Genomic DNA, 24,657 nt, shown 5'->3' with positions numbered 1-24,657 from the left:
TTGACCTCCGCAAACACTTGAAACAGACTGATGTGTTGTAACTCCACACATTTATATGCACAGATGACTGTGCTTATGTCAGTTTTTTTTCACAGGTGAGCAGCTATGGAACATAAAATAAATGCATGATTAGGATATAATAAGATGATTTTCTTACATTATTCATGTAATATTCAAATTGCATGACGGCAAGATTAAATTAAATTATAATTTAAATTAAATTATATTCCAAAATATAATAAATCCTTATGCATCTAATTAGAAATCGTTCTCATGTGCTTCATCCTTATTTATTCAGTTATTTATTTATTTAACGGTATTGAATTGTAAATGACATTTAATTGTATTATGTGTTGCACACATATTGTTATAAATATAAAAAAATGAAAATAATATTAATATGAGTTAACAATAATAATTATTATTAAATAAATCATAAATAGCAACACACACAAATATATATATATATATATATATATATATATATATATATATATATATATATATATATATATATATATATATATATATATATATATATATATATATATATGGTAGGGATACAATAAAATAGTGATACGCTCATATTTGATTTTCTACACATTTTTGAAAATGTTCTGACCATGGACTCGAAGTAAAATACAGTCGAGGAGCTGTTTTGAATTAACATCTACCGTAAAGCAATCAAAGCTGTCGCAAGCTGCAGTCGTAGCGGCAACGATCGCCATGACGACCAGTCTCCAGCAACAACAAACGCACACGTGAAGCAGTAATGGCGACCGCCACCGATGAGCGAGCAGCAGCGGATGTTTTAAAATCTCTCGCCCGCCATTTAAATTGTCTAAACGACGACAACAAAAGCGCGAGGAGACGAGCTCTAGAAGCGGTGAAAAGAGAAACCGTCGAGCAAAGCTTGTCCAGCGGCGCGCTGCAGGAGCTCTTCGCCGGTTTGCTGAAGGCGTTGCTGAAATGTCTTTCAGATCCTACGGAGATGTGCAGAGACACGGCGATCCAGATCCTCACGGGCTTCATAAGAGCTGTCCCCAGACCAGAAGACGCTCTGCCCTACCTGATTCCCGCGCTGGTGCAGAGGCTCGGGGGACAGGAGATCCTGGAGCCGGCGGAGGAGCTCAGGCTGGCCCTGATGGAGATGCTGTCTCTGCTGCTGGAGGTGTGCGGCAGACAGCTGGCCCCCTACCTGGATGACATGATCAAGATCCTGCAGAGGACCATCACAGATCCCTTTCCTGAAGTCAAGAAAGAGAGCTGTAAATGTGCCATCAGTGCTGCACAGAGCATTCCTGGTAAGTGAGGCCTCAAGCTGTTGATATTCTTTAAAAGACAGTTAAGATGTGTATATATATATATATATATATATATATATATATGTATATATGTGTGTGTGTGTGTGTGTAAATGTAATTGGTTTCATTATACAGAAGTTTAGTAGCAAAGTGATCTTGAGACAAGTTGTTGGTTGTCACGGTAGCGAGGCCAGGCTGATGACCCAGACCCTGACCTAAAGTTAACACTCGGCCAAATGAGAGTAAAAAGTGTTGGCGAGTATATTTATGTATTCGAACAATGCCTGAAATTGTGGTTTGGATCCAAACATTTCCCCGAGTTTAGAAATCAGTTTTCAACAAAAGAAAAGCCTTTTAAAAGAGAAGTTTCCCTGTGGTTTCTTTAGATGTGTTAGTTGTAGTTGTAGTATTTTATTCTTTTATATATATATATATATATATATATATATATATATATATATATATATATATATATATATATATATATATTAGGGGTGTAACGGTTCACAAAATTCACGGTTCGATACGATACGATACACTGATGTCACGGTTCGGTTCGGTACGTTTTAGATACAGCAAAATGTAAAAACATCTCAACTTTTCAGAATGCCGCAAGCGCACCGCGGGTCATGTGACAAGAACTAACCAATCAGCTTCATCCTTTCCCGTAACAACGTTGAAAACTCAGCCAAGATGAAGGAACAGCTGTTCACAGTTGTATATGGATTGCAATTTTGAAATAAATTTAGTAGCAGAGCTACTGCAAGCGATTTTTAGAGCTTGCAAATCCATTTATCATTCGCTGAAATTTCCGCGTCTCATGGAGAGAGCACGTCATTGTTGCTTAGCAAAGACAGACGCCTCATGAGCGCTTCTGCCCGAGCGCTTTGGAAAGGAGGAGAAAGACGCGCTTAGCGTTTTCCATGCGTTTTTAGGCGCGATATGTGAACGGCCCCTAAGGCGCTCGCTCACTCAGCACGCGCTGAAGGCTCGTTGCAAAATGTCTAATGCATTTAACAGACCAGAAATATAAGATCCTAAAATAACCAACAGGTCTGGTGTGGGTGCACTTTGGATTCCCTGTAAGCTATAATACCGGTGTCTAAATGCTGCAGGGATAGTTTGTTGCGTGCTTGTTTCTCATTTTTTTTCGTCTTTTCCCAGATACTGACACAATAAGGTGATGTCAGCGTAAATGAGTTGACATGTTTCAAGTATTCCCGCTGGTGTTTTTTTTTTTTTTTTTTTTTTGTATTCCCGCTGGTGTACCCTGTCATGTTGCAGATGCGACATACCGTTGTTTTTTTATCCACCACTCTCTTGCCATCACCATTATAGCTTAAAGGGAATCCAAAGTGCACCCAAACACCAGACCTGTTGGTTACTGGAGGATCTTCTTTTTTCTGGTATGTTAAACACATTGGCCATTTTGCAACGAGCCTTCAGCGCGTGCTGAGTGAGCGAGCGCCTGACTGAGTAGTACCCTAACATAAACATATAAGTTGGTGTTTTTTTCTTCTTCGGGAGTGTCAGGGGCGTTGCCTGTTACGTCGTTTGGGTTATTGGGCTACCTTGTTGAACGCATATCATTATATTTCTCTTTTTTTTTTTTTTTTTTTTTATATAATGAATTAGTCCAACGAACCGTTCGGTATACATAATGCGTACCGCGTACCGAACCGAAAGCGTCGTACCGAACGGTTCAATACGAATACGCGTATCGTTACACCCCTAATATATATATATATATATATATATATATATATATATATATATATATATATATATATATATATATATATATATATATATATATCAGGGCTGCACGATATTGAAAAAAATAAAACTCACATTATATATAATGTGAGTTTAATAAATACATTGCATATAAATGTATGCATTATATATATACAGTATTTAGATTTTCTGTGATTTATTTGCAATATAAAATAAAATAATCACCATAATAATAATAATAATAATAATAATATAATTGGAGCGATTTTGTAGGTAAAGTCAGCATAGGAAAAAAACAAATTCCAAGCATAGAAGTTTTGTAATAGTAATTGTAACTGTAAAAATAATAGTAATAATACTTTTTATTATTATAATTTTGTAAAACGACAGTAAAATTACAATACTAATATTTATGGGGTTTTTTTCTTTTCTTTCAGACATTAAATCATTGAGCATTTATTTTGGTGGAAAACTGCAAGGAAATGTCTCTTTTGGAAAAAAATCTCTCTTTTAACTGACAACTGGCTTTAAACTTGGGGAAATTATCTATCCATCTCTCTCTATCTATCTTTTAAATTAAAAATTTTTTTTTATTAAATTTAAATTATTTATTTAGCAGACCCTTTTATCCAAAGCGACTTACAGTTCATTCAGGCTAACATTTTCTACCTAAAACCTATCACATATATCCACCCCCCCCCCCCTCTTTGCTCAGATCATTTCCACCTGCAGGCTGAGAGTCTCCTGAAGCCGCTGCTGCAGACGATCTCTCACCAGCACTCCCAGGTGAGAGTTTGTGTCACACAGGCCATCGGCGCAGTCATTCAGCACAGCACAGGCAAGAACCTAGATGACGTTTTGTCCCACATGGCTCAGAGACTGTTTGACGACTCTCCACGGGTAAGCTGGCAGCCGCTTCACTGAAAAATCAATGAATACCAAAGAAATCAAATTAAAGAAAGCTCTTGATTGATGCTTATTTAATAAATGGCTTATCTTTGGTATCCTTCCAAGAAATCCTTCTGCTAAATATGAAATATGCTTCCTGTCTTACAAGGCACATATCTGGTGTTTTTTCCACATGGGGATGGTTTATTTTTGTCTCATCTGTTCAGGTGAGGAAAGCAGTTACTATAGTCGTGGGTGATTGGCTTCTCCGTCTGCCGGACCGATATTCCTACTTCCACAAGCTCATCCCACTTCTCCTGAGCAGCCTCAGCGATGAGATCCCTGAGATCAGGTCTAACCAAACACACAGACATGGAAATCACATTGTTTTCCAGCCCTTTTTAAGTCATTAATACTAAGTAAATTCATGTAAATCATATACTGTTGTTAAAAGGTAAGGGTTTGGCTGCATTTATTAAATCAAAAATACATAGTATAAAGTAGTAAAAACAGTTTTCTGTTTTAAAATGTAATTTATTCCTGTGATTATATATTATATATATATTCCTATTATATAAATTATAATTAACAATGTTGAAAACAGTTGTGCTGCATCATGTTTTTGTGGAAACAATCTACTTTTTCTCACAATTCTTTTATAAATGCAATTTTATAAAAAGATCAGCATTAATTTGATAAAATCAATCATTCTTTTGTAACATTATGAATGTCTTTACTGTCACTTTTTAACAATATAATATTTAACAATAATAATATAATTTTGATTAAATGATTCAATGTAAATAATGCATCCCTGCTATATATAAGAATCAGTTTCTTTGAAAAAAAAAAAGCATTTTGATAAAAAAAAAGTGTCTTTTCTTATACAAAATGATGATTTAGTGATGATCAATAAATTAATTCAGGTCTCTTGCTGAGGACTTATGGAGACAAGTAGGATCTCAATGGGAGAAGGAAAATGAGGATGACCTGAAGGATAAGATGGACTTCCTGTTGCCTGCTCCTGTCCTCTACACATCTGGAGGTAGGACACTCTATTACCAGACTGACTTTCTTTCCTAAAAACGATGTTATATATACTAAATACATATATGTTAGTTATGAAAACTCTAGATGACACCCTTCAATAACATTTGAGGGTTATTTCATGAGTGAAACTAGGAAGAAGCTTGCAGGGATGGCAGATGCTAGCTTTTATATTTATTTATTTCATTTATTCATTTCTTCTACCTCCATTGAGAGAAAAGTTGAGAGAGGACCTTGACGTAAAAAAAGAACTGTTAGCCAGATGTTTGCATTTTTATTAATAACCTCATCGTTACAGAAGATTTCTATTCATCAGGGACTATTCATTAAAGATACTGTATGTGTGCTGTAAGAGCACAAATATTTCCAACATCATTCAAATGTTTCTTGAAATCAGCATATTAGACTGATTTCTGAAGGATCATGTGACACTGAAGACTGGAGTAATGATGCTGAAAATTCAGCTTTTTGCATCATAGGAATAAATTAAACTGTTTTTTTGTATTCTTGATCAAATAAACACAGCCGCGGTGAGCATAAGAGACTTGTTTCACCAGCTGTGCATGAGAGAAATCCAGTAAAAGCAATGTTTCTTCTTTGTCTCCTGCAGTCGAGCGTCCCGGGCTGGGCTGCAGGGAGCTGGTGGTGAGGAATCTGTCGAAGCTGCTTCCTGCTGTGGGCCGGGACATGGGTGACTGGTTAGTGCAGACGCGAGTGAAGACGGCCCAGCTGCTGCGGGTGCTGCTGCTGCATGCTGAAGATCACTGCACACAACACCTGCAGTCACTGCTCACGCTTCTGTACCGCGCCTGCGCAGACCCCGAGACTGACGTCAGAGCGCAGGTGACAGGATCAGCATTCACAAGACTGCTTAGCATTCCACCAAAGCAATATGCACAACCAGTTTAACCACCAAGTTTGAACTTTTTTGATGCCACGCATGTCAAGGTCCTCCCTTCCATAAAATATTCCTTAAATTAAGCAGCTGTTCATGCATAAAGATGAAGAAAATAAAACTCTGGAAAATATTTAGTTTTCAATGCACTGCAGTCTTTTCCAACTCTCTATTAGATGACTTTTTGATGTATAAACTAGTGCTGATAAGCGATTGAAAATTTTAATATATTACATGATGTGGCGATTAATTAATCGCACATCAAATTTGGCATTTATTAATTCGTTTGATTCGTTCAAATAGTTGATGCATCCAGGAGTGAAGTAAATAGTTCTTTATGAATGGTTCATTGAATCATTTGACTTGAAGCGGATAATCGCCATCAGAAATGTCAGATCATCCACATAGGTCTGGGGCGAAGCAAGTGTGTTAAATGCGTTAAAACTTTTAACACATAATTTTTTACTGTAATTAATTAATCCAGACCTAGTATGAACCTGATAAACCTATGGCTTGATTATTAGTAGAGCTGTCAAATGATTTATCACAATGAATCGCATTCAAAATAAAAGTTTTAGTTTACATTATGTATGTGTACTGTGTATATATTTATTATCTATACATGAATACATTCACATACAGTCAACATTTTGAAAATATTTACATTATATAATTTAAAATATAAGATTATTAACATATACAATATATTGAACATAAACAAAATGTTTCTTAAATATATACATGCATATGTTTGTATTTATATATACATACTCAATATACACATTATACACACACATTATGTAAACAAAAACTTTTATTTTGTATGTGATTAATCGCGATTAATCGTTCGACAGCACTAATTATAAGTTCAGTAAAATCATTTCCTTTTGAATTAAACTGTAATCCTTTCAAAAATTGTTTGACTTTTTTTTCCACAATTTTTATTAAATTATTTATTTGTATTTTTTTATCGTGTTTTATTAGAAAAGTGAGACTTCACCTACATGCAAAGACCTAAAAGTTGTTCAAAGTTGTTCAATTAAATATTGGGGTCTGTGCACTGGTGTCCCAAAATATCATAACCATAACTGGGTTGTTTTAATGCGCTGCTCTCTGGAACTGTACAAATGGTATCTGAATGGTTTGTGTCTGCTTTGATTGCATTGATTTTGATTTCCCTCTCTTGACAGTGTTTGGAGTCAGCAAAGCTGTTGGGAGTGTTTGTCAGTCCAGAGGTTTACCTCAAGTTGCTCCTGCCTCACGTTGAAGACTCCTCTTCCTGCTCGTCTGCTTCTCCCTGGGCTCCTCTCATGGTTCTGGGGGCTGTTTTAAGAGGGAGCTCAAGGGAGGCGTTAGAACCCCACCTGATAACAATTGGAGGCACACTTTCACACCCTGAAGTCTGTCAGGGGTCCCAACAGGTGAGAGACTGTGAGCTTTCTGCTTTCTACCTGTTCTTGAGTGCTCGGTATCCATTGTAAAGGAGTGTCTTTATTTATTTTGAATCAGATTTGCCCATTTTGATTATTTTACCAGGAATTCATTCCATTTTTGGTGAAGTTATGCAGCCAACCGATAACATTAGGGCATCCAACAGAAGAAATGATGCTATGACCAACAGCACAGCCACTTAGTGGCCTTTGGTGAAAATTGTGGCCCCAATTTTCCAAAATGATATGCTACACATGGTTAAAAACAACTATTTGGACATTTCATTTTCCAGTTACTTTTCCTGAAGAATGTCTTTATTACATTTTTGCAGCCCACAGTGCCGATGTGTGTTAGGACATATCTCTGTCAGACCGAGTGGAAAAATCCCACCCAGACCCAAGAGTCTGGCCCTGGTTTCCTCTCAACCCACATTCGGCTCGCTTTGATATCAGAAATAACACTCTATTTTTTGAGTTTGCCATCTCGCCGGTGCCAAGCCACCACCCCTGAGGGCTATGCAGGAATTTCCTCTGTAGTGTAATTAAAAGCACTAAGAGAAAAATGACTAATTTTGCCCCTGTGCGTCCACCGCAATCCTGCATACTTTGGTCCAGCTGCCCATGTTTCATCTCTCAGACTTCATGCCAGAATCTCACAAAGTCTTCCTTCCGTTAAATAAAGCATCTTCAAAAGCATCGGCTGTGAAATGGGGACACATTATAAAGACACGGTCCATCACAGATGTTGCAGGACCTTTGACTGGGAGGTGTTTTTTGTCAGTTTTAGCAGGGAAGGAAATGGTAAATTGTCCTGTTTTTATGTTTTTCATATCGCAGTAGCTAATAACTGACATTAAATGGAAATTGAGAGAGAGAGAGAGAATTATATTAGAGAGGATTTGAATCTGTGTTTGCAAAAATACAGTTAAAATATAAAAAAAGATATATCTTTAAATAAACACTCTTTCTATTCATGAAAGAATCCAAAAAATTATGTTAAGTTGCACAACTGATAATAAATCAGCATAAGACACTGAAGACTAGAGTAATGGCTGATGAAAATTAAGCTTTGTATCACAGGAATAAATTATATTTTGAAGTGGATTACAATATAAAGCCATTATTTTAAATTGCAATAATATTTCACAATATTACTCCTTTTTTTCTGTATTTTAAAAAATCTTATTGATCCCAAATTTTGTTTAAATACAAAACATTTATTAAGAATTGTTAAAAAATGTTTCACAATATCATTTTTACTGTATGTATATGAAGTATCCTTGTATGAATGACAAGCACATAACAAAATGAGTAAAACTTAAACTAATATTAAAAAATACAGTATATGTAAAAATATAATTTAATTTATGGGTGCATGCTATAATAGTGCAATACTAAACACACACACACACACACATATGTATATACATGTACACATACTTATATGCTGCCCTACAAAGGCAGAAAACTTTAACTTTCTAGTGTGAAAATGCGAAAAATTGAGTGACTGAGTTGACTTGAGTTTTTTACTTGTCAAGCCAAATTAATTATAGGTTTAAAAAATGGTGAGCTCAAACTTGATTTTTATGCCTATTTTGAATTTAAAGTACTCTGCCTTTGCATTGTCTACAAAACATAAGTCATGCCAAGGTAAAAGGCAGTAACTTCCACATTATCAATATTTGGTTGCTGATAACCATTTACAAAATGGTTACAGTAACACCTGTATAAAATCTAGTGATCATGGACTATCTCATAAAGGCTATTGCATATAGTAATGTTACTATATCCGCCATTGTTGTGTATGTTTGTTCGCGCTTGCCGTTAAAATCGACATGTATTGAGCATATCTACCTAACATGTACTGCGCGTGCACATGACGTCACTGTTTTCAAAGATTCCCGTATCAAGCTTGCACTTTAAAACCCGTTTTCAAAAATATGCGTTCCCTTTCGATACTTCACTCATACTGCGTATGGGGAAAAGCTCCTTTTTTTTTTTTTTTTACTTTTTTCAATAACGCAGTGCAACTGCACTGCCATTGGTTTAATCTGTAAACTTTTTTAAACCAATGACAGCGCTGCGTAGCTGCGCGAGCCTGTGGCGATGCAGCGCGCCAAAGCCCGCCAGAATGGGCGGGGCGAATGGCTATATAAGCAGGCAATCGCCAGAGGAAATCAGATCTTACTCCTTCAGCGACGACTTCACTTCGTTGGATCTCTGCTGAACGCCTTCGCCTGGAACGAGCTCTCGCCGTCGAAGAGGCACCGCAGCGGACCAGCTGAGACCGCCGACCGCCTGCAGCGCCGGCGTACTCGCAGACAGCCGCTCTCAGCGCCGATCTCGGGCCGGCCGCTTCTCAGCGATCTCCTGCCGCCATCCGGCGATCCTAAAAGAGCTTTTTCCAGCGGTTTTCACCGCTCTAAAAGAGCGTTTCTAACGCCGTTTTAACGGCGACGGCCATGCCGCGCCACAGCTGTGGCACATGCAGAGCCCCTCTGCATGAGGACGACGGCCATGGTGAGTGTGTTTTCTGCCTGGGTAAACCCCATGCTGAGGCTGCACTCACTGAGACTTCATGCTGCTTTTGTGAAAGCATGAGTCTCGCCTCTCTGCGCTCGCGGATTGCTTTCTTTAATGAAAGTAATCCCGCCCCTCGCGCCCTCCCGTCTTTTTCCTCCCGCGAGCCGGCCAGGAAAAGACAGCGGGGAAGAGGGGCCCAGCGCCCGGATTTGGGTGAGCTCACGCCGGCTCAGCGCCCGCGTGCCTCACCCTCTCCAATGAGAGAGCCGTCCCCTGTCCTCTTCTCACGCCCAGAGCAGCGTCCCTCGGCTGAAGCGAGCGACCTCGTCTCTTTTGGCGGATCGGAGGACGAGCCGCTTGACGACTCCATGTCACTCGCGGCTTCTGAAACGGAGGACTGGGCCGGCGATTCTGACCCCGCCCACCTGCCGTCACTGGAGCCCATCGACGCCAGAGCTGGGATGGATGCCGAGCTTCTCCGCATCCTCTCCAAGGCTGTTGAGGAACTCCATTTGGAGTGGGCCCCCCCTGAAGAGCCGACACGCAGCAGGCTGGACGAGTGGTACCTGCCAGGACGCCGCCAGGCCCCCCGCCAGCGACCTGCCCCATTCTTCCCTGAGGTTCATGACGAGCTGACAAAGTCATGGCGCGCCCCCTACTCGGCCCGCCTACGCACTTCCTCTGCAGCTCTCAGCTCAGTAGATGGCTCTCAGGAGAAGGGCTATGAGCAATTGCCGCCCCTGGATGAAGCCGTGGCTGCTCACCTCTGTCCCCCCGCGGCTGTGGGGTGGAAAAATAAGAGAGCCCTTCCTTCCAAGCCCTGCAGGACGACCTCTGCCATGGCTGGCAGGGCCTACACTTCTGCGGGCCAAGCCGCTTCATCTCTGCACACCATGGCCATATTGCAGGTGTTCCAGGCAAAGCTTCTCCGTTCCCTGGATGAGTCTAGCTCTAGAGAACCTGCTTTCCGTGACCTCCGCAGCGCCACTGATTTGGCTCTGCGTGCCACGAAAGCCACGGCCCAGGCCATCGGACGATCCATGGCCAACCTGGTTGTGCTGGAGCGCCACCTCTGGCTCAACCTAACAGAGATTAAGGAGAGCGACAAAGTGGCCTTTCTCGATGCCCCAGTCTCTCCATGCGGCCTCTTCGGACCAGCGGTAGAAGGGTTTACAGAACGCTTCACTGCAGCACAGAAGTCGTCCCAAGCCATGCGACACTTCCTGCCCAAGCGCTCCACCTCTGCCCCGAGTCGCCCCAGGACTGCGCCGACTCAGCACCAGAGCAAACCTGCCCCTTCTACCCCCCAGACAGCTCGCCCCACTAGGCGCGCTAAACCGCCTAGACGTCAGGGCCCCCGGCAAAGGATTGTGCTGGACCCGACGCCCTCTAAATCCTCCTGATCGTTGGGGAAGAAAGAGGAAGGGGCAAAGTCCCGCTGCGGCCGGACCACCCCAGAAGCTCTCTCGCCTGTCTGCTGTGCGACCTGGGCCCACTGTTGTTGCGTCCACGCAAAGCGCCGTTGTTATGGCGAACACAATAAATATTTCACATTTTCAAAAAGAGAGCACTTTTCCTCTTCCACACTCATCGGTGTTCAGGCCCCTGATCAGCGGTCTGCCATCCGACACTATCCAGCCCCTTGTCACGCGGGCCGAGGCCTGGCAGGCCATCCCCGGAGTGTCCAAGTGGGTGTTGGGGATAATAAAACACGGATACTCACTGCAGTTCGCCCGAAGACCCCCGCGTTTTCGCGGAGTGATTCCCACCTCGGTAGAGCCGGACGATGCTCAGGTCCTCCGCACCGAAGTGATGACGCTGTTAAGGAAGGGAGCCATAGAGATAGTTCCTCCCTCAGACAGCGGGTCGGGGTTCTACAGCCGTTATTTCCTTGTCCCCAAGAAAGATGGCGGTCTCAGACCCATCTTAGACCTCAGACACCTGAACCTTTCCCTCATGAAACGGAAGTTCAGGATGTTGACACTGAAGCAGATCCTCACGCAGATTTGCCCCGAGGACTGGTTCTTCTCGCTGGACCTGAAAGATGCTTACTTTCACATCCAGATAGCCCCCCATCACAGACGATTCTTGAGGTTCGCGTTCGAGGGTGTGGCTTACCAATATACAGTCCTTCCCTTTGGGCTGTCTCTAGCTCCCCGCACTTTCACGAAGTGCATGAACGAGGCGCTCTCCCCTCTGAGACAGATGGGAATTCGCATTCTGAACTATCTCGACGACTGGCTCATTCTAGCCCAGTCACGAACCGAGCTAGACCACAACAGATCCATGCTCCTGAGCCACTTACAGTGCCTAGGACTCAGGGTCAATTTCGCCAAGAGCTCACTGCTCCCCAGCCAACGTATTACGTTCCTGGGAGCAGTTTTCGACTCCGTCAATATGAGGGCGGTCATATCACCAGAGCGCGCTCTTGTACTTGAACGAGCCCTTCAATCCTTTCAGGCAATCTTGGAAGGGCGCCACATCCTAGTCCAGTCGGACAGCATGACAGTGGTGTCCTACATAAATCACCAAGGCGGCCTTTCGTCCAGCCGCCTCTGCGCACTGGCAAAGCGCCTCTTGGAATGGGCATTACCCAGGTTGCGATCGCTCAAGGCGACACACATACCTGGCAAGACGAATCTGGGAGCAGACATGCTTTCACGGAGCAATGTCCCCTCGGACGAGTGGATGCTCCATCCCCAGACAGTTCTCAAAATCTGGGAGATTTTCGGGAAGGCAGAGGTCGACCTCTTCGCCTCAGAAAGCAACTCTCATTGCCCAACTTATTTTTCAAAGGAAACAGATGCACTGGCCCACAACTGGCCCAGCCTCCTTCTTTATGCTTTTCCCCCGATTGCTCTGATCCCTCAGGTCATCAGACGAGTCAGGGAAGACAGACACAGAGTCCTCCTAGTGGCCCCACTCCGGAGGACCCAAGTTTGGTCCTCGGAGCTTTTCAGGCTTTCCATGAAAGCCCCATGGCCGATCCCCCTGAGGCGGGACCTCCTCTCTCAGGCGAACAGGACAATCTGGCATCCACAGCCAGAACTCTGGGCTCTGCATGTATGGTCCCTCGATGGGAGCCTCTGAGCCTCCCCGGGGACGTACTACACACCATTGCTCAGGCAAGAGCCCCGTCTACAAGACGCCTCTATGCCTAAAAATGGTCAGTCTTTGTTGACTGGTGCTTAGCACAAAACAAAGACCCTGTTGAGTGTGATGTATCTCCGATACTGTCATTTCTCCAGGAGCGTCTAGAAAAGGGTCTCACCCCTTCCACACTCAAAGTGTATGTAGCAGCCATTGCAGCATTTCATGCTCCTATTGCTGGCCAATCAGTGGGTCGACACAGCCTCATTGTGCGTTTCCTGAGAGGTGCTAGGCGGTTGAAGCCCCCACGCCCTCTTACCGTTCCCACTTGGGACCTTCACACGGTTCTTGGAGCACTCAAAGGACCTCCCTTTGAACCGCTGCGGTCAGCTGACCTTCGGCCCCTAACGCTCAAAACCGCTCTGCTACTTGCTCTAGCATCGGTCAAGCGTGTTGGCGATTTGCAGGCCCTCTCGGTGAGCCCTGCATGCCTTGAGTTTGGGCCCAATGACTCTAAGGTCATTTTAAAACCCAGGCATGGCTACGTACCTAAAGTGCTCTCGACGCCATTCAGAGCACAGGTAATTTCCCTCTCAGCTCTGCCTCCGTTGTCAGGTGAGCGAGAGCTGGATTTACTCTGCCCAGTGAGGGCTTTGAGAATTTACATTGAGCGGTCTCAGCCGTTCAGGCAATCTGACCAGCTTTTTGTCTGCTTTGGTGACCGCACCAAAGGGTCTTCGGTCTCAAAGCAACGCCTCTCGCGTTGGATAGTTGAAGCTATCGCTCTATGTTACTCCTCTATGGGCCTTGAGTGCCCCATAGGAGTTAGAGCCCACTCTACTAGAGGGATGGCCTCTTCATGGGCCTGGTCTAGTGGTGTCTCTATCAAGGACATCTGTGAGGCGGCCGGCTGGTCCTCGCCGTCCACTTTTGTCAGGTTCTATAACTTGGATATCCCGACCTTGCATGCTCGGGTTCTTTCGGTTTGATACGACAGCCTCTAGCAGACTCTGTCATCATACCACCTCCAGGGAGCTAGCTCCCTCTCAGCAGTGTAGCGTCAAGGGTTCGATGGCTCCGGCCCTCTCACTTATCCTCTGGACCCCAGGGTGTTCAAGTTAAGTCTTGTCGTTCCCTACCGTGGCACGGCGCGGTTGAATTCGTTCCCCATACGCAGTATGAGTGAAGTATCGAAAGGGAACGTACTCGGTTACGAACGTAACCTCGGTTCCCTGAGATACGGAACGAGTACTGCGTTATATGCCGTGCCACGAGGCTGCGGGTTCAGTGTCGTCGCTTCAGTCGTATGACCTGATTTCCTCTGGCGATTGCCTGCTTATATAGCCATTCGCCCCGCCCATTCTGGCGGGCTTTGGCGCGCTGCATCGCCACAGGCTCGCGCAGCTACGCAGCGCTGTCATTGGTTTAAAAAAGTTTACAGATTAAACCAATGGCAGTGCAGTTGCACTGCGTTATTGAAAAAAGGCTTCAGTATCGAGGAAAAAAGGAGCTTTTCCCCATACGCAGTACTCGTTCCGTATCTCAGGGAACCGAGGTTACGTTTGTAACCGAGTACGTTTTCAGTCCCCAAAACACAGATGCCATGTAAACGAACAGGCAAAACTCATAAAACGTTTCTTGTTTTTGGCTGAACACCTTGTAGTGTAAACTGCTCCTCAGTGAAGGCGGTGTTGAGTGAACGGAGGCAGATGATCTGATCTTTCTTGTCCTCTGCAGCTTTGATGTCAGGTGGCTCTTTGATGTCAGTGTTGTCAGAACTCTTTCGAATGTCTGTTTTCCAAAACCATCGGAAAAAGGTATCGTGTAAGAACAAGGCTAGGAAATAATACGCCTGCAGTCCTCTTTTGAGGGTTTGCTAGATGTTGTCGGTCTTTAACACAAGGTGTGCATTTGTGTAATACGTTATGAAATGGATTTTCGATGCCTTCAGGACATGGAAAACAGAAGCACTAGTTCTCCCTGTTTTGTTTTCGGTGTTGCTATGGGACTGCAAGCAGGAATGTAAATCTCAGCTGTCTAAAGAAAGGCAAACGTATACTCTCGAGTATATATATTTTACATATGGTAGCTGACAGCTGTGGCCTGCTCACCTCGGTCCTGAAACAGGACGAGCTGGAGACAGGGTGGGACAAGACACGCTTCTGCTGTGTGAACGCTGTGGAGACAGGAGCAGATTTATGGACTAGAAGAGCCAGACGGACAGGAATGGCAGAGAGAGCATCTTTAATATGAGTTATTTATCACTATTGCATAATGGAAAAAAAGCTTTTCTAGATCATGATATAACAATCATGGGCTATATATATATATATTTCAAAACAAAGAACACTCGGTCAACTAGTAGTACATATTATTTTTTTCTTTTATAATTTTTTTTTTTTTTTTTTTATACCCATGCATAACCTGTTGGTCTCATTTATTTTATTTATTTATTTTTTTATATACCCATGTATAACCCTGTCTGCCTAAGTTTTTATCATTATTATTATTATTATTATTATTATTATTATTAATCATATATATAAATGTAAAAAAAAAAAAAAATTATGATCTAATCCTGAACCTAAATAAAAAGAGAAAGTTGTCTTTCTTTCAGTTGTGTTTTCTAAATTTAGTAGTAAAAGTGTCCCACACACACACACTTCCTGTAGGCCTGTGAAAACACCTGCAGGTTAATCGTCCCGACTCTGTTAATGACAGAACCGCTGAGTGGAGGAAACCGTGTCATGATCCTAATGTTGCTGTGAATGTGACACTTTGTCTAGACATGTGATCACTGCATGGAAAGAGACACAGAGGTCTTGAGGGAGGGTAAAATGCAGTGGGACAGGAAAACAACAGAGACTGTTGGAGAGAAAAGCCTGTCAAAGGTTTGCAAGCTCAGGGAGTTTTAGATGTGTTGTAGTGTCCTTTTATTAATATACAAAAACTGCCCATGTAGTACAAAAGAAAATCTATTTACAAATTTATTTCAAAACTGAGACCACATAATCAACAGAATAAATATTATAATTTTTTATTTTTTATTATTCATTTTAATTATAATTTATTTATTTTATTTATTTATTAAGATAGAATAGTATAAGCCTGTCTGCAATTTTAATTTTTTTAACAGAGACTGATGTCATTGAGTCTTTTGGACAGATTTACGAGTCCATTTGTTTAAGTAATATAAATAAGGTCAAATTAATTACAAATATAGAAGCATTAGTACAAAATTTAATTTTAATTTAATTTAATTTAAATGCAACCGAAAATTAAGCAAAATGGAAAAGTTAACATTAACCAAAAGTAATGAAAAGTGGCGATGTGAAAAGCTGTAAATGATTCTCTTTTTTTCTTCTTCTTTGTCTCTCAGGCGCAGTATCTGGATCAGTTGTTGGTGTGTGTGGACGCTGTGCTGTGTGTGTGTCAGGTGGACTGTGCTGTCATCAGTCTGCAGCTGCTGAAGGTCCTGGTGTCTGTTCAGAGCCTCACCTCACAGCAGGAGCAATGCAGCAAGGTAAAACTCACATGAATGGTGTACATGAAGCTTTCCCATACACAGATTGAGCTGTACACCTGAGATATGACCAGTCTGAGTTCATTATATTGAACTTACTTCAGAGTCTTTTGTTGTGCAAAATCTAAATGCATGTACAAAGGAGCTGCTCAGCCTAATTTACCAGCCCCTAGATAAACTTCATTCAAACATGTCAATGGATTGAGCATTACTGTCTCTCTCTCTCTCTCTCTCTCTCTGTCTCAGGCAGAGGAGTCAGTGCGGTGTTTGTGTGAGGCACAGGGTCTCGGTGGAGCGTGTGAGTTGTACCGGCAGCACATGGCAGATCTGCTGCAGTGGCTGTCTGACTCCCATCACACCTGGACCAGTTACTCCATTCAGAAAACACAGCTGGAGATCATCGCCGTGCAGTCCGGTGAGTGTGTGCTTCATTTGCAGCCAGGAATGACAGCCTTCATTCTGTTTAGATGCACAATCAGCAAAGCAGTCATGAACTGAGAAACCAAATTCGCTTCATCTTTTGACAAACAAGAGGTTACTGGCCTATAAAAACATCCTGTAAGTTTCAGAACTCAAAACATTCTCGTTAGTCTTAAAACAGCTTATGTTGAAGGCAGTCTGCCAATACGATAGCTTGTGGAATGTGACACTCTGATGTAATACAGCAGAAGATGATCAACGCCTGCTTCTACATCGCTGCCTGTTTAGCCCCGCCCACCGATTCATGCATGTGTTCAGGAGAGAGAGGAGAACGCACAGGTCCACACAGAAACTAAAGGATAAAGATGACTATGAAGATGCAGTGCAATGACAATTTGTGGGGGGAAAAAACTGTATTTGCATTGCCTTCCTTCTGATCCCAACATTAGGAAAGGCTGGATGAACTTCATCCTTTGTTTACTTCATTTTTCCATGGATTCATTTACGCTTTTAACAAGGCACAATTCGATGCAGTAATATTTCAGAAAGATTGAACCTAAAAAAAATAAATAAAAAAAATTGTCACTTTCGATACACCACAATCTTTTGAATGAAAAAAATAAATAAAATAAAATCTATAAAAAAAAAAAAAACTAATTAAATATAAAAATACAATGGTAAAATGGAGTTAATATTCCTTAAAATATAATTAAATGTTAACTGTTTATGATAAATGTGTGATATAAAAAATAATATAAACAAAAAAATTGCAAAATACAAATAAATACGTAGTGCAGTAATTTATTTGAAATAGTTACATTTATCACTTTAATTGTAGTTTTTTTTTTAATCATCTTTACATGTTTTCCTTCAGGTCCAGTGGTGGGAGAGTTTCTTCCAGCTCTCTTGCCTCTGTTGAAGAGTTGCCTTGAACCGAGTCGAGACCCTGAGATGAGACTTCACATCTTCACCATGCTGTCCAAACTACTGCTGGACTCCCGCAACACTCTGGACTCACAGGGGTCAGGGGTCATCAAACACAGATCCTGAACTTCATGTGCTTATTCTGCAGTTTGCATGTTGATGCTCTTGACGAAAAACTCATGTACTAAGCTTGCTGTCATACCTGATAGCACTGAAGCATGAGAGAACAGCAGTTGCTTAATACTAAACAACTGAGCTTTTGAACACTTGATATTTTTATAAATACAAAATCCCTTCACTGCTTGCTTAAATAGATGTATAAACATGCATAATAACAAAGATTTATGCATTTTGAGAATGGAGATCTTTTGTGAGGCCTGATATGGATCTAAATATTATGCATTTCACAGACAAACCTTCATAATTACCCCAGTAAAGTAACCTGTCAGGATAGTCCCGATCAGATATACATGGTTTATCATATTCCTCCGTTTCATGTGGCTCTTTGATTTGCAAAGTGAAATAAGAGGAGAGTGAAAGGAAAGAAACCACACGCATGCAAAGGTTTACCTAGACATCTAAATCAAGACATATACTTCTATTGTTTTTAAATAAAGGTAATTATTATTTAGCTTATTTATGAATCATTATTGCTAAAAGACATCACCGGAAATCCCAAAAAGGGAACGGCTTTAAGCAAACATACTGCAAAAACTGTCATTAGCCCTGCTGATTTAATGTCTCTTTAAAACCGGTCAGGTTACACAGTTGTTGTGGTTTTCTCTCTGTAGGAGGTTTTCTGAATACATGGAGCTGGTCCTCCAGGATTTGCTGCTGCCTAATCTGGTGTGGCGTTCGGGACAATCTGCCGCGGCTGTCAGGACGGCTGTTCTCAGCTGCCTGTTAGCTGTCCTGCATGGGGCGGCTTTCCCAGCAGAGCAAGTAATAACACACATAATACACTGCATAATTAACACACCGCATAAAACAGTATTTCACATTTAAAGGGATACTTCATCCAAATATGTACATTTTGTCATTAATTAATCACCTTCATTAATTAATCTGTAAGGCCTTCGTTCTGTGGAACACAAATGAAGATATTTTTGATGAAATCCAAGAGCTCTCTGACCCTGCATAGACAGCAATGCCACTGAAATGGTCCCAGACACAGAAACGTAGTAAAGACATGGTAAATTAAGTCCATGTGACATCAGTGGCTCGACTTTTGCCATTTTTGCAGTTTTGCACAGCTACGAGCATACTTTTTGTGCGCAAAGAAAGAAATGTACAATTTATTCAGAGTTTCTTCTCCCTTCTTCTGCCATTTTGGAGAGTACCGCATATGCACGCCTTGCCCAGAACGTAATCAACGTTAATGCTTAATGTAAACAACGTTGATTACGTTCTGGGACAAGTGTGCGTATTTGTCGTGATACTCTCCAAAATGGCGGAAGGCGTTAACTCAGGGAGAAGAATCGTTGAATAAAGTGTTGTTTGTGTTTTCTTTGCGCACGGAAAGTATGACATAATTTTCATTTTTGTCTAAACTTACCCTTTAAGTCCTGTACTTTGTCACACTTAGGAGTGAAACTAAATATTCGTTTGGTGAAAGAAAAGGCCTGGACTGTGATATTACAAAGAAAGTTTTTAAACACAATCTAATGTAGGTATTAGATGTTATCCGTGTGATGTTGCTGTGTTTCAGATTCTGTCGGTGGAGGAGTCTCTCAGCACTCAGCTGATCTCTGCGCTGGAGGAAGACTCGAAACTGGCTCGTCTTCTGGCCTGCAGATCTCTTCACGGACTGCTGAAACTCACAACACAGCGGCTCAACACCGACTCACTCAACAAGATCTATCCAGGTATGCTGAACTCATTTGGGTGTAGATCATTCAGTCCTCACTGGACAGTGCCATAGACAAAAGCATGGGTTGTGAACATTGAATGTCAAAGGTCACACGTTGAATGAATTGTACTTCTGTTGCTCACAGTGGTAGTTTCATCATCGCATCAAATCAAGTAGTAAGGTCTGTATTTTTATTATTTGGTGTGAATGGTGAAATAACACCGTTATTTTACATTCAAATATGTTATTTAAAATGATAGACTGAAATGAATCTAACAATGTTAAATAGTGTAAATGTATTCCACAGTATTCTGTCTTATTGCACAAATTTAAGACATTCACTAGTTTGCAATAGTGTGCAGTTCCCATAACAGTTTTTTGTCAGCTTTTATGTGTCTTGCTCAAATTATCCAGGCATTTATTAATATACATGAAGCCAGTTTTATTTAATTTGAATAACAATGCACAGAGCCTATGAAAAGCCCGTTTTATTTTATTTTAATTACCAAGACATTTATTAATATGCAACAGTGCACAGAGCCTATAAAAAGTATGTTCAATTTATTTATTTTTAATTTAATTTTGAATTGTCTGCTGAAAAATGAATACCAGATTATTAAATAAATAAAGCCTATCTGTCTGTGTAATAATTGTTATGGCCCACTTTGATAATTCAGTGTGTGTGTGTGAGGCTGTAGATGTTTTGATGAGTGTATCTGTGTGTTCAGAGCTGCTGAAGCGTGTGGACGACAGCAGTGAAGACGTCCGTGTCGAAGCGCTCAAGTCTCTGAGCACGTGGTTTTCATCTCTGGGGAGAAACTATGACACGCAGTCGTGCCGCCCTCACCTGGAGTTCCTGTTCCAGCAGCTGCTGCTCTACATGGACGACCCCGACACCAAAATCCAGGATTCAGTCCTCGGTAAGGACTTTTTTGGCAGCGATATTTCATTTCTGCTGTAATCACCTGATGTTTTGACCTGAATTGTGACTGATGACAGTTATAAGACACTGATAAATCTCTTCCTGCCGCATAAGGAAGTGATTCAGCTCAGTGTTAATGGTCCACGGTCCACTTCTCTGATCCTCCCTGTTCTTCACTTCAAAGAGGCTCATTAATCCTGCATTTTTACACACTCTCCATCACACGCTCCTCTGCTACTGGCCTGCCTCCAGCGAGGTCATGGGCTGTCAACACCTTCCCATAATCCTGTGTCAATGTGTCCTAGTGCATACGCACACAGAGTACTGTTTGGAAACCCTTCATACCCCGTGATTACAGTTTGAACCCCCAAAAGGACATTGAAAAAGTACATATAGTAAGTAGGCCATAATGTACAGTCATCCGGTTGATATCGCAGAATAACCAGGATCCTGATGTTAAGTCAGTGCATTTGTATTAAGGCTGTCGATTAATTATGAAAAATACAATGTTTTAACACATTTAATGCACCTGCTCTGCCCAGGCCTGTATGTCATCTGACATTGACGACTGGATGGCAACTGACTGTGTGATGTTGCTTGTAATGATGCAGTATATGCTCCAAAAATTCAAGATGCGAGGGGGAAAAAATGCTGTTATATCATATTATATAGTTTAGCAGTGTCACACAAGCAAGTGCTGTTTCCCCGAATATCTGCACGATTTTATACAGGTTCAGTAAACAAGAATTTAAGGTTGGGTTACATTTTGAACCCAGTATCGTCTGTTTAGTTCAATTTCACCAATGAAAATAGTTCCATCTCTGAACGACACACAGCAGTGTTTTATTATTGAATGAACCGCAGCTCTGAATGACTCAAGTGAGTCACTGATTCAGTGCGTCATTCATAAAGACTGTCACATACTGAATCACTTAATGAATCAGCTGTTTGAACTAATTGGTTGAATGAATGACTTTCTTATTAAGACAGTGACTTGTCACCCCCTATTGGCAGTTTTAATTTCATATTTAGTAAAAAAAATATATATACACACACACATACAGTGGGTACGGAAAGTATTCAGACCCCCTTAAATTTCTCACTCTTTGTTATATTGCAGCCATTTGCTAAAATCATTTTTTTTTTTTTTTTTTTTCATTAATGTACACACAGCATTGAAAAACACAGAATTGTTGACATTTTTTCACATTTATTACAAAAAGAAAAGCTGAAATTTCACATGGTTCTAAGTATTCAGACCCTTAGCTCAGTATTTAGTAGAAGCACCCTTTTGATCTAATACAGTCATGAATCTTTTTGGGAAAGATGCAACACGTTTTTCACATTCCATTCCTCCTTGCAGATCCTCTCCAGGTCTGTTAGGTTTGATGGTAAACGTTGGTGGACAGCCATTTTCAGGTCTCTCCAGAGATGCTCAATTGGGTTTAAGTCGGGCTCTGGCTGGGCCATTCAAGAATAGTCACGGAGTTGTTGTGAAGACACTCACAGGGTCATTGTCTTGTTGGAAGGTGAACCTTCGGCCCAGTCTGAGGTCCTGAGCACTCTGGAGAAGGTTTTCGTCCAGGATATTCCTGTACTAGGCCGCATTCATCTTTCCCTCGATTGCAACCAGTCGTCCTGTCCCTGCAGCTGAAAAACACCCCCACAACATGCTTCACTTTCACTTTCTTCACTGGTGCTTCACTGGTGGGGCTGTATTGGACAGGTGATGAGCAGTGCCTGGTTTTCTCCACACATATCATTTAGAAATAAGGCCAAAAAGTTATATATTGGTCTCATCAGACCAGAGTCCGTCAGGTGTTTTTAAGCAAACTTCAAGCAGGCTTTCATGTGTCTTGCACTGAGGAGAGGCTTCCGTCGGGCCACTGTGCCATAAAGCCCCGACTGCTGGAGGGATGCAGTGATGGTTGACTTTCTACAACTTTCTCCCACCTCTCGACATCTCTGGAGCATCTGGAGCTCAGCCACAGTGATCTTTGGGTTCTTCTTGACCTCTCTCACCAAGGCTCTTCTCCCCCAATAGCCCAGTTTGGCCACACGACCAGCTCTAGGAAGGGTTCTGGTTGTCCCAAACATCTTCCATTTAAGGATTATGGAGTCCACTGTGCTCTTAGGAACTTTAAGTGCAGCAGAAATGTTTTGTTACCTTGGCCAGTTCTGTTCTGTCTCCGAGCTCTTCAGGCAGTTCCTTTGACCTCATGATTCTCATTTGCTCTGACATGCACTGTAAGCTGTAAGGTCTTATATAGATAGGTGTGTGGCTTTCCTAATCAAGTCCAATCAGTATAATCAAACACAGCTGGACTCAAATGAAGGTGTAGAACTATCTCAATGATGATCAGAAGAAATGGACAGCACCTGAGTTAAATAGCACCTGAGTTAAATATATGTCTGTCACAGCAAAGGGTCTGAATACTTATTACCATGTGATATTTCAGTTTTTCTTTTTTAATAAATCTGCAAAAATGTAAACAAATTTGTTTTTCTGTCAATATGGGGTCAGCTCAAATCTGCAGAATGGCTTTTGACATTCAGCAACAGCGTCGACTGTAAATCGGATGGAAATCGTGTAGTGTATTCTTACGTAAGCTGGGATTCAAGTGCAGTATCCACGCAGTATGCGATTTTGGATGCACCATTTGTCTGATCTTGTTTTCCTCTTTTTAATCTCATCTCATCTTTCTTTGTTTTCCAATCTGCTCTTAAACATGTCTCGTATTTCAAAGACACCTCAGATGCGATTCATGTCCATTAAAACACCACACTTGCCATATCCCATAATCCCTCATTCCTTTGGTTAATCTTATAATGACGGCGCTGTCACACTGTGCTTGAGTTACTGAGGAAATTAACTCATGTCTTTACACAAAGAGAACATTGTTTTCTGTTGCGCTTACAAATGTATAAAACAACGGATAAAAGTAAATCCCCCGACCAAACAAATCAGGATAAAACCAAATACCCACAACAAAGACACGACTGCTGAAAGAACACAGATCAGCTTTATGGGCTTTTGTAATGGTGAGCTGACTTTGAAGGTTTTTTTTTATTTATTTTTTTATATAATTTGTAAAGGTAAAACTATGGATGCTATTGCATTTGAGTAATAATCACACTTATCAAAGTTAATGGAAAGGGAGTGTATCAATAGACCAGTTAACTGCGGTTATAATTTAATTATGAGCTGTCATTTTTGATCTCTCTCGCTTTATATATATATATAGATCAAAGTGAGAGTATAATTTTTTTCTTAATAATTTTATGACCACTATTATAAAAAAAATATAGATATGCATGTATGTATGAAGCATCACAAACTGCATTGCCGCTACACCATGGTTATATTTTTTGTTGTGTTAATGAAAGAGTGAGTGAATTTTGATGTAATAAGGAAATGTTAACGTGTCCATGTGTTTTTTTTGTGTCAGAGGTTCTGAAGGTGGGCAGTGAGGTGGACGGAGGACTCTTACAACAGCAGACGGAGGCGGTGAGAGAGAAACAGCGCAGCCCTGAGTACTGTGATCAACTCCTCCAGCACATTCACTCGCTGTCAGAAATACACAAACAGACACGGCTGTGAAAGAACTTCAACTGGCTACGGTTTCTTTACTGTGTTCATGCAGATGTGAATGGATAATGCCACTTTTTTGCCTCAGTTTCCCTTATCATTAGTGAAGATTTATTACATTAAATAAGTAATGGTGTCAAACGATTAATCGCAGTTAATCGCCTTCACAAAAGTTCTTGTTTACATTTATATTTGTATACACACACATACAGTATATATTTCTAAAATATTTGCGTTATTTATATATACATATTCTTATTTTATATTATATTTAAATTTATTTAATATATAAACATTTTTGTTGTTTAAACTTATATAAACTATATATATATATATATATATATATATATATATATATATATATATATATATATATATATATATATGCATATTTGTATTTGTATATACATAATAAATATACACAGTATTCACACACACACACACACACACACACACATATATATATATATATATATATATATATATTATTTTTTATTTTTTTTGGATGCGATTAAT

At 41.1% G+C, this 24,657-nt stretch overlaps 1 protein-coding gene across 2 annotated transcripts; it reads left to right on the top strand.

Moving 5' to 3' along the window:
* The first annotated feature begins 714 nt into the window (after window positions 1-714).
* Window positions 715-24,501, top strand: LOC127952812 (dynein axonemal assembly factor 5). 2 transcript variants are annotated; one of them, XM_052551631.1, is made up of 13 exons: window positions 716-1,304; window positions 3,757-3,941; window positions 4,157-4,281; window positions 4,856-4,974; window positions 5,587-5,819; window positions 7,062-7,292; window positions 16,294-16,437; window positions 16,684-16,852; window positions 17,732-17,879; window positions 18,573-18,723; window positions 19,490-19,646; window positions 20,359-20,550; window positions 24,002-24,501. In XM_052551631.1, the coding sequence occupies exons 1-13, from the start codon at window positions 773-775 to the stop codon at window positions 24,151-24,153; spliced, it is 2,538 nt and encodes an 845-aa protein (XP_052407591.1). In that variant the 5' UTR covers window positions 716-772; the 3' UTR covers window positions 24,154-24,501. The 2 variants fall into 2 exon arrangements, with proteins under 2 accessions (XP_052407592.1, XP_052407591.1); XM_052551632.1 differs by lacking the exons at window positions 20,359-20,550; window positions 24,002-24,501 and adding an exon at window positions 19,776-20,315 and having other exon boundaries at window positions 715-1,304.
* Window positions 24,502-24,657: the final 156 nt, after the last annotated feature.

Source organism: Carassius gibelio, chromosome B3 (genome assembly GCF_023724105.1).
Source record: "Carassius gibelio isolate Cgi1373 ecotype wild population from Czech Republic chromosome B3, carGib1.2-hapl.c, whole genome shotgun sequence".
Taxonomy (NCBI): domain Eukaryota; kingdom Metazoa; phylum Chordata; class Actinopteri; order Cypriniformes; family Cyprinidae; genus Carassius; species Carassius gibelio.
Note: the sequence above shows the minus strand (reverse complement) of the source record. Positions and strands in the feature narration are given on the sequence as shown.

What these genes read in the sequence shown, in the direction of transcription:
- LOC127952812 (XM_052551631.1), top strand. Translation starts at nt 773, where the DNA reads ATGGCGACCGCCACCGATGAGCGAGCAGCAGCGGATGTTTTAAAATCT. An exon ending in TGTCCTCTACACATCTGGAG is followed by an intron (nt 4,975 to 5,586) that starts GTAGGACACTCT and finishes TGTCTCCTGCAG; the next exon opens with TCGAGCGTCCCGGGCTGGGC. An exon ending in AGACTGACGTCAGAGCGCAG is followed by an intron (nt 5,820 to 7,061) that starts GTGACAGGATCA and finishes CTCTCTTGACAG; the next exon opens with TGTTTGGAGTCAGCAAAGCT.